At 35.7% G+C, this 18,187-nt stretch overlaps 1 protein-coding gene across 2 annotated transcripts in view; it reads left to right on the top strand.

Moving 5' to 3' along the window:
- LOC127636633 (electrogenic sodium bicarbonate cotransporter 4-like) overlaps positions 1 to 18,005 on the top strand; it is a 35,757-nt gene extending 17,752 nt beyond the window's left edge. Inside the window, exons 12-26 of one of the 2 annotated variants that reach the window (XM_052117288.1) lie at positions 2,574 to 2,705; positions 2,783 to 2,957; positions 3,332 to 3,465; positions 4,680 to 4,951; positions 7,226 to 7,290; positions 7,424 to 7,615; positions 8,828 to 8,941; positions 9,371 to 9,532; positions 12,504 to 12,682; positions 12,771 to 12,843; positions 12,943 to 13,011; positions 13,385 to 13,558; positions 14,873 to 15,046; positions 16,722 to 16,839; positions 17,014 to 18,005. In XM_052117288.1, the coding sequence (XP_051973248.1) occupies positions 2,574 to 2,705; positions 2,783 to 2,957; positions 3,332 to 3,465; positions 4,680 to 4,951; positions 7,226 to 7,290; positions 7,424 to 7,615; positions 8,828 to 8,941; positions 9,371 to 9,532; positions 12,504 to 12,682; positions 12,771 to 12,843; positions 12,943 to 13,011; positions 13,385 to 13,558; positions 14,873 to 15,046; positions 16,722 to 16,839; positions 17,014 to 17,015 (2,035 nt within the window). In that variant the 3' untranslated portion in view covers positions 17,016 to 18,005. Of the gene's footprint in view, positions 1 to 2,573; positions 2,706 to 2,782; positions 2,958 to 3,331; positions 3,466 to 4,679; positions 4,952 to 7,225; positions 7,291 to 7,423; positions 7,616 to 7,813; positions 7,928 to 8,827; positions 8,942 to 9,370; positions 9,533 to 12,503; positions 12,683 to 12,770; positions 12,844 to 12,942; positions 13,012 to 13,384; positions 13,559 to 14,872; positions 15,047 to 16,721; positions 16,840 to 17,013 lie in introns of both variants that reach the window. The other variant, XM_052117287.1, reaches the window with a different exon arrangement.
- Positions 18,006 to 18,187: the final 182 nt, after the last annotated feature.

Genomic DNA, 18,187 nt, shown 5'->3' with positions numbered 1-18,187 from the left:
GTAATAATTTATTCACTCTCATGTTGTTCCAAAGCAGTATGACTTTCTTTTTCTTCTGTGAAACTCAAATGTCGATGTTTAGATGAATGTTCACACTGCTCTTTTGCATGCAACGAGAGTAATTGGTGATTTGAATTACGTGATGTGTACGGATACTCGGTCACTCACACTTTGAAACGCCTCTGTTTCAATACCAAAATCAATATTCGTTTATTCTACGTGTGCAATAGTGGTCTGAAACCCGGTGGATTACGATGAACCGTCGGGTTTCAGGCCGTGTTTGGGTCCGTTTTTTATGGATAGAGCGAGTTAGGGGCTGTTCACAAGTGTTTGTGCATGCTTCTCTGCTGTTTTTCAATAGTTTTTAATGTAAAAGTGATGGATGGACGTCTTTGGCTGTTTTTCGGTGTCTCGCACAGGACCATCGCATTTTTAAGACACTGTGTCAAGTTAAAAACAATGTCAGTTTTTTGAAAGTTTGATTGTTTTTGTTTGACTTTAATGTGAGTTTTATCAATTGAATATCTATGTATTTTTCTACTTAGGCTCTGTGCACTTTATTTGTTGCTATTTTGAGTAGTGTTTAATGCATATCCATTGCAATAAACATTCTTTATTCCAGAGTCTTGACTCACGACGAATAACCGTTTGTGAACCCTCACGGTTATCCAAATATTATATACTGTTACAATGCAGATCCCTAATTTGTACCAGCCAAAAAAAGGACAAAAAGTTAAATAACAGTACCGTAAAAGAAGTCCATATTACTTTTGCACTGTATTCCAAGTCTAATAAAGCCGTACGATTTAAGAAACAGTCAGAAATTCCTCTGTTGTTGTTTTATAATTTGTTATTCACTGAAAATCTTGCTTTCTTGAAGCACCATTGTTATTATTCTCACATGTAAAGTAGTATTTTTGTCTGTTTTCCCAGTAAAAAATATAGATTTACTGTACAGATGGCATAAGATATCAAAATTTGTAAACTTTATGCTTAAAACAAGAAAAGAAATCTGCCAATAGGGTAAGAAAAATAAACTTGTTTCCTAAGCATAAATGTAGTTTGATTCTTTTAAGCATGAATTTAGTTTGATTCTTTTAAGCATAAATGTAGTTTGATTCTTTTAAGCATGCATTTAGTTTGATTCTTTTAAGCAAAATGTAGTTTGATTCTTTTAAGCATGAATTTAGTTTGATTCTTTTAAGCATAAATTTAGTTTGATTCTTTTAAGCATGAATTTAGTTTGATTCTTTTAAGCATAAATTTTGTTTGATTCTTTAAGCGTAAATTTAGTTTGATTCTTTTAAGTGTAAATGTTGTTTGATTCTTTTAAGCATAAATTTAGTTTGATTCTTTAAAGTGTAAATTTAGTTTGATTCTTTTAAGCATGAATTTAGTTTGATTCTTTTAAGCATAAATTTTGTTTGATTCTTTAAGCGTAAATTTAGTTTGATTCTTTTAAGCATGAATTTAGTTTGATTCTTTTAAGCATAAATTTAGTTTGATTCTTTTAAGTGTAAATGTTGTTTGATTCTTTTAAGCGTAAATTTAGTTTGATTCTTTTAAGCATGAATTTAGTTTGATTCTTTTAAGCATAAATTTAGTTTGATTCTTTTAAGCATAAATTTAGTTTGATTCTTTTAAGCGTAAATTTTGTTTGATTCTTTTGAGCATATATTTAGTTCGAATCTTTTGGGCGTAAATTTAGTTTGATTCTTTTGAGCATAAACTTAGTTTGATTCTTTTGAGCGTAAACTTAGTTTGATTCTTTTGAGCGTAAACTTAGTTTGATTCTTTTGAGCGTAAACTTAGTTTGATTCTTTTGAGCGTAAATTTAGTTTGATTCTTTTAAGCATAAACTTAGTTTGATTCTTTTAAGCATAAATTTAGTTTGATTCTTTTAAGCATAAACTTAGTTTGATTCTTTTGAGCTTAAATTTAGTTTGATTCTTTTAAGCATAAATTTAGTTTGACTCTTTTAAGCATAAACTTAGTTTGATTCTTTTGAGCTTAAATTTAGTTTGACTCTTTTAAGCATAAATTTAGTTAGACTGTTTTAAGCATAAACTTAGTTTGATTCTTTTGAGCATAAATTTAGTTTGACTCTTTTAAGCATAAACTTAGTTTGATTCTTTTAAGCATAAATTTAGTTTGATTCTTTTGAGCATAAACTTAGTTTGATTCTTTTAAGCGTAAATTTAGTTTGATTTCTCTGAAAACAAGACAAACTACCTCATGCCAGTTTGCTTGTCAAGTAAATGTATCTTGTTTTAAAAATTTTTAGATATTTTTACAAGGAAACAAGACAAAAATACTCAGTAAGAAAAATAGATAATTAAACAGAGGTCATTAACATATAGAAATCTAATGTGGGAGGACAAAAGGTACAGTCTGTTTAATTTTAAAGGCCAGTGAGCAAAACAACTTGACCAAAGTGGACTTAATTTAAATGCTACAAAAGTATAAAATGTGGCCCATTTATGGCCCATATAAGATCAAACTAAGAACCAATCAAAAATTATCTGTCATCATGTTTTTGGAATATGCTTATAGTGAACTACTTCTTTCTGCAGGAAGTCAGTTTTTTCTCTAAATGAACTTGGGCAGCCGAATGGGACAGCAGGAGGAGGTGGAGTATCTGCTGAAGATGACGATGTGATGCCGACTCCTCATGAACTTGGAGAGGAGCTGAAGTTCACTGGCCGGTAACATTCTGTCAATGTCTAGTTAGAATAGTAGATTTACTGCACCTGAAATTGAATGATGTTTCTGTTTGTGGTAGATTTTGTGGAGGACTCTGGCTTGACATCAAGCGGAAGATGCCCTGGCTATTCAGTGATTTCTATGATGGCTTCCACATCCAGTCTATCTCCACTGTGCTCTTCATCTACCTGGGCTGCATCACAAATGCCATCACCTTTGGTGGACTTCTGGGAGACGCTACAGACAATTACCAAGTAATTTACTTGTCAATGGCTGATGCTGTTTTCTAGAATGCATAGTGGCCAATAGCCGATAATACCGTTGGCCAGAAATGAATACTATTCAAGTATGTGAATATATTTATTATTTAAATAGTGTACGGTATTTAATTATCTGTTATTTTAAGCAAGGTAGCGTAAAACAAGCAGAACCATCACACTATTGGCATCAGCAGATGTTTTTCTAAATTATCAGTTTTCTGTATTTTGTATCGGTGCATCCTTATTTGAAGAAAAAAAAAATCCTTTATCTGTTGATTAGGTTTGCAAGAGCAAAGTTAGTATATAAGCTGATAATATATGATCTCAAAATAGTCAAATATCAGCTGACACATTTAATTGTTTTACAGGGTGTGATGGAAAGCTTTCTGGGCACTGCGTTGGCCGGTGCGGTCTTCTGCTTGTTTGGTGGTCAACCGCTCATTATTCTCAGCTCAACAGGACCCATACTGATCTTTGAGAAGCTGCTGTATGAATTCAGCATGTGAGTACAACATCCTGTGATTTAGTAAAGCCAAAATGCTTATATATGTATCTAAACTTAAGTGAGGTGTCATTTAACAAGTGCTTTTATCCAAAGTGACTTCTTAAAGCTTTTACTCAAATGACAATGGTGGTATCTCACAGAGAGGCTTGTAGATAATATGAGAGATTGCCTCTTTTGACCATAAATTATCAAATAATAAAAAAATCAATTGATGACATTTAGAAATAAAATTTTGAGTCAAGAGCATTTCACTGAGTTTGGTCATTTAAAGGGATAGTTCAAATGATGTCATCATTTACTCACCCTAATGCTGTTCCAAAAAACAAGGTTTTTCCTTGTGGAACACAAAAGGAGATATAAAGTAGAATAGCAACCTCAGTCACCATTGACTTTCATTGTATGGAAAAGAGATGCTATGAAAGTGAATGGTGACTGAGACTGAAATTCTGCCTAACATCTCCTTTTGTCATACAGGTTTGGATCAACAGGAGGGTGAGTAAATGATGACAGAATTTGCATTTTTGGGTGAACTATCCCTTTAACAGTTTAAGCATACCTCGGGTTTTTAGTGACCCGGGACCTCATTCCACCCCCTGTACCTTATCCATTTTTTGGAGTTATGCCCACACCTCTTTAGTACTCCTCAACCTTTCTCTTCTGAATAGTGTAACAAAACAAACATGTCAAAACTGCAACAAAAATAAATAAATATATATATATATATATATATATTAAACTTAACCAAAAGTGTATAGGGTCTTTAAATACCCAAGATATGTAAGAGTTTAGCTTTTTTCTTTTGCTCTTCCTTAAATAGTATTTTTATGGTTATTTCATATCTATATAAGTTTACTATCACATGATATATATTTATTTGTTTGTTACAAGATAAATGAGTACTATAGTCATACAAATGATTACGATATCACATTGATTTTCTGTGCAACAATGGTGAATTATCAGTTTTCCATAGGCATCTCGTGAAATTTCATTGTTGAAGTAATGAATCCTGTTTTATATTTGTTGCATCATTTCTTTAATATGTGAAAAATAAAACATCAAACTATATCAGAATATATTCTTGAAAATGTTTTGAATATTTTACACTATCTGGACTTTTTGTAGATCCATTTGTAGGACCTGAGTACGTAATAATTTTTTTCTGAAAGACCCGTGCATTTAAGGGTTACTTAAGGGTTGTCTCTGTTTAGAAACAATGAAATTGACTACATGGAGCTTCGGCTTTGGATCGGGCTACACTCATGCCTGCAGTGTTTGATCCTGGTGGCCACAGATGCCAGCTACATTATCAAATACATGACACGCTTCACTGAGGAGGGATTCTCCAGCCTGATCTCCTTCATCTTCATTTCTGATGCCCTCAAAAAGATGGCAGGATCCTTTAACTATTACCCCATTGATCAAAACTTCAAGCCAGAGTACATCACTACCTACAGGTGTGACTGCCAGCCTCCGGATCAAGGTGAGTTTGACATCTTGACCCAAGCTGACCACAACCTCAGCCAGTCAGGTTTGGTGGTGTCTTGAGGGATTTTTTTCTGATGAACGTAAAACATGAATATTGAAATCGACCCTCTTAACTTTCTCAAAAAACATTTCTGGTGCTGTTGTGCATGATTCTTCAGTACTTTTTATTCTAAATAATAAAAAGTAGTCTTTGTTGTCTTTCATCAAAATGCAATAAAATGTTGTTCCACCTCTAAAAAAAACTTTTCTATTTGACTGACGTCACCTAGGCCATGCAGGTGGGGAAAATGATGTTAACCTCGAACCAAATAGCTGTTTAGTCATTGTTATACTTAAAGAGATAGTTCACCCAGAAATTACAATTCTCTCATCATTTTCTCCCTCTCATGCCAGATGTGTATGACTTTCTTCTGCTGAACACAAATGAAGATTTTTAGAAGAATGGTGAATGGTGGCCAGAAATTTGAGAAAAGCTCCAAAAAGCACATAAATGCAGCATAAAAGTAATCCATACGACTCCAGTGGTTTAATCCATGTCTTCAGAAGTGATATGATAGGTGTGGGTGAGAAACTGATACATATTTAAGTCTTTCTAACTATCTTTACTTTATCTTTCACATTCTGAAAGTTTGGATTTATAGTAAAAAATAATTTAACCCTCCTTTTGCATTCAGGTCATTTTTGACCTGGGAGGGGTATATAATAATCTTTAAATAAAACATAGTTTTAGTATGGGAACCAAACTTTGTGACTTTGTCAAGACTATCAAAATAAACATATTAATTAGTTGTTGTTGTTTTTTTTTCCAGATTTTTTTATTACATTTTAAAAAAGAAAAGAAAGATGTCACAGGTCAATTTTAACCTGGGCATCAATTGTGGCTTCACATGATATTATGTAAAAGAAATTGTACATTTATGAATAAGATTTTTCTTATAAACCTTTTTGTCTTTTTCCTATACTCTCTCACACACATCTTTTGTCTCTCACTGGGCCTGCAACTTGTTTACAAATATTCTCATACACATACAGTCACACACTGACACACACACACACACATTCCTGTACAAAACAGACATGACAGGTGTAACAAACATAACTAAATCAAATGTACTACTGCCTAAATGGGGTGTGGCAAGAGCAATATTTCATGCACACATTAGTCTGAATTGGGCTTGAAAGAGAAAATTGTCAGGTTTTACTCTGCAGCCATCTGATGCTGAACCAGCTTACAGCATATTCGCTTCATGCATGTAAATAGAAAAGATTTAGCTTAAAAACATTGTGCAGAAGTATTACTGTTGTATACTTGAGTTGCACGGTTGTTTTGATGATGTTTAGTTGAAAAAGAATACATTCGTTTCATAACTTTTGACCACCAAGTTGTATAGAGCAGTTATGAGAAATAGGAAATGTATTCAAATTACTACTAATTCTCACATTAGATGTTAATTAAACAGTATATTATTATGTTATATTTCGAAAACCATTCACAGAAATGTTGATAAAATGATGTCTTCATGTGTACTTCATCACACTTGTTTTGCTGTAGTTAATGTATATTTTACATTACATTACAATTTATAATTTCTATAATGTAATTATTAATTTATAACTTTTATATTTGTCAGTTAAAATGCCAAAAATATCAATTTTTTACATGTATGAACAGTTAAGAACTTAAAACCTTCAGGTTATATATGATCTATGAGCAAAATTGACCTGTGAATGCAGATTTTGAATGAAATATGAGGGTTAAATATTGATCTGTTTCTCACCAAAAGTTGTTGCATCACTTCTGAAAACATGGATTTAACCAATGGAGTCATGTTGGTTACTTTGTTCTTCCTTTATGTGATTTTTGGAGCTTCAAATTTCAGGCCACCATTCACTTGCATTGTATGGACCTACAGAGCTGAAATATTCTTCTAAAAATCTTTGCTTGTGTTCAGCAGAAGAAAGAAAGTCACACACATCTGGGATGGCATGAGTGTGAGTAAATGACATTTTTAGGTGAACTATCCCTTTAAATGCTTTAGTGTTGTAAGTAACAAGCATTAATTTGTTGTGTGTTAACACTGTAACTTATTTGTATCATATTTGGTTTTGTTGCACACATTCGAATTGGCGGCTGTCTGATCCAAGTAAGTATCAGCATGTGAACATCTACATTATGATGTTATTGTATGTTATCATATTTTGGGAGTGATAGTTACTCGGGTCAATAAACGTATACACAGTGTAAATGTTTGTTTATTTTCTGTTGTAGTGAATTCATCGGCGCTCAACACATCTATTCCATCAGGTCTTGAGAACATCTCTGATTACACTTTGGTGAGCTGAAACTGTCACAAACAAATCCATTTTGTGTTTAATATCAGATAAACCGAACTGATTTATCTTATCTGTTAAGAAACGTAACTTGCTCTGTTTCTTTATACACATATGACCTCACTCTTCCACTAAGTTCAACTTCACAGCTCTGGACTGGAGTCAGCTGAATAAGAAAGACTGTCTGAAGTTCGGTGGTTCCCTGATGGGCAAATCCTGCAAATATGTACCTGATCTGGCGCTCATGTCTTTCATCCTGTTCTTTGGCACTTATTCCATGACCATTTCACTTAAGAAGTTCAAAGCCAGCCGTTACTTCCCCACAAAGGTTGGCCAGGATAGATTTCAGAGGGTTGGGACAGGCACAGATTTTTCCCACATATTCCCATATTTTCCTGTGTATTCCCATGTTTCAACAAACCACATTGTATATTATCTGGTATAAATCGTATAGAGACTTTACTCCTTGTCCATATACATGTTCTCCTCTCCCGACTTTCTTCTGGTTCCTTCTTTTTTCTCCAAGTGCCGCACCTTGATAGCAGATTTTGCTATAATTATATCCATCCTGGTCTTCTGTGGTCTGGATTATGTGATGTCATTGGAGACTCCCAAACTGCATGTGCCCACCCAAATAAAGGTCCATAATGTGTCTTCCTGTCTGTCTTGAAGGGATAGTTCACCCAAAAATGACAATTAATTTACTCACCATCATGTTGTTCCAAACCTGTATGACTTTTTTGCTTCTGTGGAAAACAAAAGGAGATGTTTAGCAGAATGTCCAGGATGTTTTCATTTTATGAGATTAAATGGGGATGGATGATGTCCACAAATTTGTGCCATTGTATCTCTTCAGAAGACTTGGAATATAGCGCATGAGTTTGAAATTATTTAAATAAAATCATAGGAAGTTATTTGGGTTTGGAATGACATGAGGGTGAGCAGCTGAATTATACACGATTTTCATCATTATGTTATCCTCATGAGACCCTGCATCTACATGCGTGGACTTTACATTTTTGCGTCGCTATATCCTATATTCATAGGTTTTAATCTCCTACAGTATATTGACTGTGCATTATCACATAGAGAATCAATGGATGCTCCCAAAACCTGGAAAATTATGCTTTCAGGGGCTGTATATGGAGTTTGGATGAAAATCAGGTGCATTTCGGACTGTTCTGAGACCAGGGCAGATAGACTGCACACTGGAGATCAACTCATTCACTAATTAGGCAGCAAGGGAGCATCCTATAGCTTTTGTCCGGTAGTGTGTGTATATACATATACATATATTATTATTATTAGTAGTAGTATTTTGCCTATATCTTAGGGGCACACTGCAGTCATGTTTGGGTCTCAGGAGGTTAATGTCGAATCCATTATATTGCATTAAATTGTTACTTCTGCATTTCAAAATCTACTTTGCTTTTGATTTGATTAGAAATCTTTGACTCTACTGCTCTTTCTAGTTCCTGTATGTTTCTGCCTAGTTTTCCACATCTGTGTCCATCTTTCTTTTTCCTCTGTAAATATGCAGCTTCGGAAGCTCATCAGTGATTTTGCAATCTTCGCATCAATTATGACATTTGTTGGTCTTGACATGTTAATGGGACTTAAAACCCCTAAACTGATTGTGCCAACTGAATTTAAGGTACGTTGTGCTGTAGCTACACACGTGTCATATTTCCCCTATAACTTCCTGTTGATTTATAATATTACTTTTCTTCCTAATTATATACTAACATAACTCATCCACAAAACATGGCATGTGATCTTTGATTTCAGTGATTTTGATTTTAATCTTATTTTTTAGTTTTTAGCAGACAACCATTTCCCTGTTGAAAAAAAACTAAACAAAAAAAAAACAGCTTTAACCAGCTTAATGTGGTTTGCTGGTCATAGCTTGCCAGCATGTAGGTTTCCACCAGTCAGGCTGGTTTGGTTTATATTTTTTTAGAGGGATTTATGCACTTGCCAGCTTAAGCCAGTTTAGACCAGCAAACCACCATAGGCTGGCATATGCTGGTTTTTCAGTAGAGTTGTAAGTGCTATAATAGCTTTATCCATTCTGTTTCTATAGCCCACACGATCGGATCGTGGTTGGATTGTCATGCCTTCAGGGAAGAACCCTTGGTGGATATGTGTGGCGAGCTTTGTGCCCGCACTGCTGGTCACCATCCTCATCTTCATGGATCAGCAGATCACTGCTGTCATCGTCAACCGCAAAGAAAATAAGCTAAAGGTGCACGACTTCACCTCACAAACTCTCTGGTCTTTAGCAACACTTTACAATAGCACTAACTGTACAACAATGAAGCACACAAATACAGTTAAACAGTCTTATATAGAATTATTTACACACACACACACATATACACTCACCTAAATTATTATTAGGAACACCTGTTCAATTTCTCATTAATGCAATTATCTAATCAACCAATCACATGGCAGTTGCTTCAATGCATTTAGGGGTGTGGTCCTGGTCAAGACAATCTCCTGAACTCCAAACTGAATGTCAGAATGGGAAAGAAAGGTGATTTAAGCAATTTTGAGCGTGGCATGGTTGTTGGTGCCAGACGGGCCGGTCTGAGTATTTCACAATCTGCTCAGTTACTGGGATTTTCACCCACAACCATGTCTAGGGTTTACAAAGAATGGTGTGAAAAGGGAAAAACATCCAGTATGCGGCAGTCCTGTGAGCGAAAATGCCTTGTTGATGCTAGTGGTCAGAGGAGAATGGGCCGACTGATTCAAGCTGACAGAAGAGCAACTTTGCCTGAAATAACCACTCGTTACAACTGAGGTATGCAGCAAAGCATTTGTGAAGCCACAACACACACAACCTTGAGGCGGATGGGCTACAACAGCAGAAGACCCCACCGGGTACCACTCATCTCCACTACAAATAGGAAAAAGAGGCTACAATTTGAAAGAGCTCACCAAAATTGGACAGTTGAAGACTGGAAAAATGTTGCCTGGTCTGATGAGTCTCGATTTCTGTTGAGACATTCAGATGGTAGAGTCAGAATTTGGCGTAAACAGAATGAGAACATGGATCTATCATGCCTTGTTACCACTGTGCAGGCTGGTGGTGGTGGTGTAATGGTGTGGGGGATGTTTTCTTGGCACACTTTAGGCCCCTTAGTGCCAACTGGGCATCGTTTAAATGCCACGGCCTACCTGAGCATTGTTTCTGACCATGTCCATCCCTTTATGGCCACCATGTACCCATCCTCTGATGGCTACTTCCAGCAGGATAATGCACCATGTCACAAAGCTCGAATCATTTCAAATTGGTTTCTTGAACATGACAATGAGTTCACTGTACTAAAATGGCCCCCACAGTCACCAGATCTCAACCCAATAGAGCATCTTTGGAATGTGGTGGAACGGGAGCTTTGTGCCCTGGATGTGCATCCCACAAATCTCCATCAACTGCAAGATGCTATCCTATCAATATGGGCCAACATTTCTAAATAATGCTTTCAGCACCTTGTTGAATCAATGCCACGTAGAATTAAGGCAGTTCTGAAGGCGAAAGGGGGTCAAACACAGTATTAGAATGGTGTTCCTAATAATCCTTTAGGTGAGTGTATATGTGTGTGTGTATATGTGTGTGTGTGTGTGTGTGTGTGTTTTCTTTCCTTCTTTTATGTTTTAATGCATTTTATATTTGTAGCTGTATTTATTGATTTTTTTATTATAACTTGTACTTACCTTGATATAGCCCTTGATGCTGATATGGCACTACATACCAAAAACAACAACAACTATTGAGGCCTGTTCATGAAAAATTACAAATCTTTATTATGTCAACTGTTTCTCCTAGACACCAGTAAGATACATGAGATCAAATTGAGACTTTTTGAAAGTCTCCTGATTTTCAATAGAAATAAATACAGTAATATTACCAAGATCAGATTTGCCAGCAACTTCAGAGTTTTCAATATGTACATTTTTTGTCAAATTCTTCCAAGACCAGATTGTCTGAGATATTGTACGTTAACAAGTGACCCGTTTGTGTCTATTTTTATTTCTCCAAAGAAATGTTCAGAGAAACATCTGAGTCAGAGTTGATACTTAAATGAGCCACACAGTAACTACCATATGAAGCCCCTTGAGCTTTAACCTCCTGAGACCCGAGCATGACCGCTGTGTGCATTTTCCATTTCCTTTTGGATTTGTAACTAGTAGCACCTAATAAATCTTTTTCATGCAAAAATTTAAAAAAAATTATTATGTTTCTGGGAGTGTTGGTTATTCATGTTTTTGAGATGTTACAAACATTACATCAGAAATTAGCATAATTACATCTGATTCAATGTAATGGCCAGAATCAGCCAATCACTGCCAACCATGTTAAAATAAAATTATACATTATAAACTCTGAATTTATGTAATGATTATCATTGTCCCATGTCTGCCAAACATGTTGAGTGATCCAAACATCATCTGCAGCCTGAAACCTGAACTTTTGGTCGGATTTTAGGAGTGAATGCACTTAACTGCATAGAGAGATATAGGATGCTCCCTTGCTCCCTATTTAGTGAATGGCTTAACCTCCAGTGTGCTGTCTGTCTGCACTGGTCTCAGAACAGTTCGCAAAGCACCTTATTTTCATCCTAACTTCAAATAAAGCTCCTGAAAGCCAAATAGCTTTTGGATGAACCCATTGATTTTCTATGTGATAATGCACAGTAAATGTAGGATTTCCAAAAAAAAAAAATTATATGTGCTGAAGTACACATTAGTGTACATTGTGTTTACAATAAATTGCTAAAATTAAAAAAATAGCATATTAGCTAATTTTAACTAGAAACTAGAGGCTCTTATCTTTTGACTCAAACAGGTTTCAATGTAAAAACGTAATTAAGTTTCTTACCAGATGTAGTTTTGTTGTCGTTTCTCCTAAAGACAAATTCCGTTGTGGTCAGCACCATGTTGCTTTGTCACATAACTGTACGTCGAAAGTTTACTCTTTACTGACAGCACGGAGTCTCCTGAACTGAGATCAGCCAGTTTAAATACATTTAAATTATGCATTGCGTATAGCCAAGCCAAAATACAACATACACGCATGGATAAAAGAGCAACATCCGAGCAATATATTTTCCTCTTTGTACAGTAAGTATTCCACAGACAAAAGTTTTTTGTTCCATGTGACATTAATAAATATCTTTCTCTCATTTTCAAACCCTACGCTTGAGAAGAAAGGTTGTGGTTATCACCTGGATCTGTTCTGGGTGGGCATCCTCATGGCTGTTTGCTCCTTCATGGGTTTACCCTGGTATGTGGCGGCTACCGTCATCTCAATCGCACACATTGACTCTCTGAAGATGGAAAGCGAGTCCAGCGCACCTGGTGAGCAGCCACAGTTCCTCGGTGTGCGGTAAGTCAAAATGAGAGTTCAGAACTATTTCTCTGTGTTGTTATGAGGATGGCACATTATGCTGATGTCATGTTTGTGTTTATTAAAGGGAACAACGGCTAACGGGAACATTGGTGTTTGTCCTTACCGGAGTGTCAGTTTTTCTTGCGCCAGTACTGCAGGTATTGTAATAATCAAAAATCATAAAATCAAACTTGTTTATCATAGTACAATATTTATTTAGAAGCTGTAAAAAAGTTATTTTGTGGTTTTCTGTACAGTACATCCCTATGCCTGTCTTGTATGGTGTGTTCCTATACATGGGTGTCGCTTCGCTCCATGGAATTCAGGTACACATTTGTACTGCATTTGCAAAAGTATTTTTGGACACTTTTGCCACACTTATAAATGTCTGAATGTTATTGCATTAGATACAAAATATCAAAGCTAGTATCATCTGCCAAAAAATTATGCTAGATGCTTTTCTTAAAGGTAGCTTGACTTTGTGACTGTTAATCCATGTGTGTCACGCTGATTTTTATGTGGATGTATGAAATCATTTCCCCTCAACCAGAAAGTGTCCAAATACATTTTGTCTTCATTTTGAACAGTTTATCCATTGTTTTATCTCTTGAAATCAAATGTATTTTTGTGATTAAAGTGTGCTTTCTCTTCAGCTCAGTGTACATTCCTTGATTTCACAAGAATTCCCATTTTGTTCAGTTTTGGGACAGGATAAAGCTGTATCTGATGCCAGCCAAACACCAGCCTGATTATGTGTTCCTGCGGCACGTACCCCTTCGCCGTGTGCATCTCTTCACACTGGTGCAGATCACCTGTCTAGCCATTCTCTGGATCCTCAAGTCTACCGTGGCTGCAATCGTTTTCCCAGTGATGGTGAGAGTTCTCCACTAGAAGGTTGCACGGGCCTTAATCTGAAACCGTACCCAACCCATACCCATAATCATGAGACCCGACCCTACCCGACCAGAAGAGTAACATCAGATTTTATGCTCGTACCTCACCCCAAAATTGCATAATTTCTTCTCCAAGCAAGTAATGTGCCAATAGGCTTTATTCTATGTAAGCATCGTAGGCAACATTGTAACAGTATTGTTATCAAGTGCCAACACTTTGTTTGGTGCAGAACCATCTGGAATCATGAGTAACAATGTAACAGTCACATAAAGTCTCGAATCTTTGTGACACCTGCGCTAAAAGATAGTCGAATGAAACTGAACGCAGTGTCACGGTATGCGTTTTTGAAACTTGGAAGTTCTAGGAAGAAACAATGAGATGCAGTGCAACCATCAAAGATGTCCGTCCAGTTTACATATTTACATAGGAAACAATGGAATGCATAAACTCATTCGGTGTGAACGCCCCCTAACTCGTCTGTTTGCACGTGTCTCTATGGAGTGGTGGTGGCGTAGTGGGCTAAAGCACATAACTGGTAATCAGAAGGTCGCTGGTTCGACCCCCACAGCCACCACCATTGTGTCCTTGAGCAAGGCACTTAACTCCAGGTTGCTCCAGGGGGATTGTCCCTGTAATAAATGCTCTGTAAGTCGCTTTGGATAAAAGCATCTGCCAAATGCATAAATGTAAATGTAAATGTGTCTTAGTAAGTAGTAGGTTATTTTTTCATTAATTACGAACCTGAAGTCATACTTGAAATCCTGACTGTTTCTCGGGTCTCAAGTGAATTGCAGACCTCTATTCGCCACACATTCTGGTTCTTTACACCAAACTAGACCTAGGATTTTTATGTCTGTGAAAAGGTTTTTGTTATTATTGCATTTAGATGGACCAAAAATCTCATTAGAAAGTCTATAAACTCTTTCCACAAATGTGTCTGTGTTTTCTGTACAGTAGTTCACAGAGCCTGCAATCATTGTATCATTTGAATACATTTTTTGACACTGGTCTATTATTGTATAACCTATTTCAGATAAACCCACCCCTAAATGCCATGCAAAAAGAATATGAACTGTGGTTGGTTGGTTAGTTTACATGCCTGGTCTCTTCCTGTCCAAGTGGGTGATTCTACGCCAGAATAAACTGCAATCTGGACCAGGCTTAATGCCGTTTGTCAAAATAAATGTATCTAAACTAGTTGTGATGTATGTATGTAGTGGACCCAGACTGTTGGCATGTGCTTTATTATTGAATGTTGACAATGCTTACGTGTCACTTGACTTCCTCTGACAGATTCTCGGTCTGATGGTTGTGAGGAAGATGTTGGATCTGGTCTTCTCGCAGCATGATCTTGCCTGGCTGGACGACATCCTCCCTGACAAGGACAAGAAGAAGAAAGAGGACGAGAAGAAAAAGAAAGAGAAGAAGAAAGCAAAGGCAGAGGAACACAACAACAGTGATGAAGAGGTGAGGAAGACCATCAGTAGACACGTGAGACAGCTCACGATTGTTGACAGGTTCTTATGTTGTTCAATTGTTTTGTGTGAGTAATTGTAAACATCTTTTTCCTTTTGTTCCAGTGTTGCTGAGAAGGTACTGTATAAAATGTATCTGTTATTTGTGTCTCCCTTTATTTTTTCTGTTGTGCAACCTCTGCATGGTCCACTTAGTAATCGTTCTCAGACTGATGATCCCTTAGACTTGGTTGTAGGGCTGGGAAAAAATATAGATTTTTCAGATGCAGCACTACCTTCATTTGAATGATCTCTTAAAGGGATAGTTCACACAAAAATTAAAATTACTGTACTTTGTTTGCATTGTTTCGAGCTACTAAGCTGAGTTATTCTTCTAAAAATCTTTGTTTGTGTTCAGCAGAAGAAAGCAAGTCATATACATCTGGGATAACATGAGGTCGAGTAAATTTAATTTTGGGGTAAACTATTCCTTTAAATCCCAATCAGTCATTCACTCCGGGCGCAGCCCTCTTTAATGCAAGTAGTAGGTAAAGATGTTCAGCACCAAGATCCTTTTAAAGTTTGGTTTGACTCATTTCGTTTACTGCGTGTCCAAAGACGAGATCCACACAATCCATTTGCTATTTAATAATGTCTCTAATAATACCCTTAATTTACTGTCAGTTGATGATCGATAAAACAACAAAAATAGAAACATTTTATTCGAATCACACTTAGGACAGATGCGGGAAAGAGACCGTGAGACTCCTCTCTTAACCAGAACATTTGACGCTCATTGATCTGCCGATATTCATAAAGAGACAGTACCAGTTTAGCACTTGAGCATGTAACCAATAAAAATTTAACAATATATGTACGTATATAAACAATAATGTATATGCAATGTAATATAAGCCATTTTAAGGTATATTTATTGATGTAATATATGGATTTATATATTTTTAAACAGCTAAAATGTGACCACAATGATAAAATACAATTTCTGAAATTAATATCTTTGAAATGTACCAAGTTAAAAGGCCCCCTGTACAATTAACTTTCTTAATTGAAAATTTCTTTCATATGTAAGCAAAGTGGACATTATAACTGAAATATACCCAAAATGAATCAGAATCAAGTTAAGATCTTGTGAATCAAAATTGAATCGGGTAATCTGGATCAATACCCAGTCGTACATGGTTGTAATGTATATTTGTCCTTTACTATAACCTTCCCATATTGTAAACATTGTCATTTGTTGTCATTTGTACAGTGCTGTATGATGTGTTTGCTTGAATGAAATACTTGCATCTAGCATCCAGAATTAATGCTTTGGCAGTTCATCCCCGCTGGTAGATGTTGTAAATACACCATTATATGGACAGAAAGCATATTTTCTCCATTAATGGCCATTTTAAAGTAGCCATGTTGACTGAATAATGAAATAATGTGGTAAAAAAATAAATAAAGTAAATATAGGATTTGAAAGAAAATAAGAAAATATGTGCACATACACACACACACACACATATATATATATATATATATATATATATATATATATATATATATATATATATATATATATTATTTTATTTTGTTAAAGCTAATTTTGGACCCTGGTTACAACCCCTTCCGAAATGTACCTGCATGCTAATTGTTTGTTGCAATGATGTCTTTTCCCCCAGTCAAAGTGTCCCAAAGAATCTCCTCCCTCTGTGAAGATTCCTCTGAAGCCGATGAATCCATCCATGCAGCCACAATCTTCCCCAAACGCCCCTAATTCTGACCCCTCAGGCTCAAACTGTGAGTAACGGATAATACACCATCCATCATGTACATGTTTATGTCTATATACAACCAAGTCCTTTGATCCAAACAAAAGCTTGCTCTAGTATAAGCAAATGGTTGTTCTGTACTTTTATGCTGGCCGTTGTATGTTTTGTGTTCTTTTCATTCTTGAATATTTGTTTTAAGCAGAAGTATGACCCTTACTCCACCTGCAGCTATAGTGGGTTTGATGCAGACGACAGATTCAACAACCTGAAGCGTCTACCAGATACCTAAAGTACTCCAAAATCAGTGGATCCAACTACATTAACACTCACTGAAAGCGACACTAACCATGTTTGTCCTCAATCTTCTAATGGCATATAATTTGAGTCACAACACACAGATGTATGATATTTATATGTACATTACTGACGCAGCAATTGACGCACATTTCCAAACCCACATTGACCATATTGCAGGCGTGTCTTTAAACCTTGGATTTCTCTCAAAATGCTTCCGTTTGTGCTGTGCCAGTTTGGCATGAGAACTGCCAAGCTCACGCACACAGAACATTTGCTGTATGTCTGAGTCAACAAAAGAAAACATGAACAAAAAGGGTTCACGTACAATATGTATATTATGTTTTAAACAGTAAGATTGATTCAATTGTTTTGGAAACTCTGCTAAGTGAGAACCTGGAAAGAAAAATCTTTTAAACAAATTTGAAGTGGAAGAGGATTGAATTAAGTTTATGATTTCACATCATATTGTATAAATATATTTGCATTGTATGATATTAAATATACATGTCATAGAATCTAGAGCAACACAAGCGCAATTGAATTGAATTATTGTTAGAAACAAAGGTGTATCTAGATAGTAGAATTGATTTGAACAACTTTTATTGAATTAAACATTTTAAAATATCCCAGTTTGAATTTCAATATAGATTTTGAGTTATTTGGGTTATTGTTATTATATATTTAAAAATCAGATATGTGGAATTCAGAAATGTTTAAATTTTTTTAGACATTTGTAAAGCAGTCTTTGTCGATGTGTCCATGAGAACAATACACGGGTTTTGTTTCATTGAGATTCTGTTTGTTCATTTGTGTTTTGTTCATATAAAGAAAGAAAGAGGGCTGAATATGATGTCTATATTCTCTGACTCATTGTACCATGGTAACATCATACTACTTTTTTTGTAAGGGTGGCCACCACATCATTAATATAGAAATTAAAATTACACAAGGCTTAATTTAATTCATTTACAATGATTTTACAGCAGTAACACAAAATGTGGAATTTTGATGGAAACTGCTAACCATTGATTCAATAGTAAAGATTAAATAATAATATCATCCTCCAATGTTTATATATA

Source organism: Xyrauchen texanus, chromosome 44 (genome assembly GCF_025860055.1).
Source record: "Xyrauchen texanus isolate HMW12.3.18 chromosome 44, RBS_HiC_50CHRs, whole genome shotgun sequence".
Lineage (NCBI taxonomy): Eukaryota > Metazoa > Chordata > Actinopteri > Cypriniformes > Catostomidae > Xyrauchen > Xyrauchen texanus.
The sequence above is the reverse complement of the archived record's forward strand: the minus strand, read 5'-3'. Positions and strand labels throughout refer to the sequence as shown.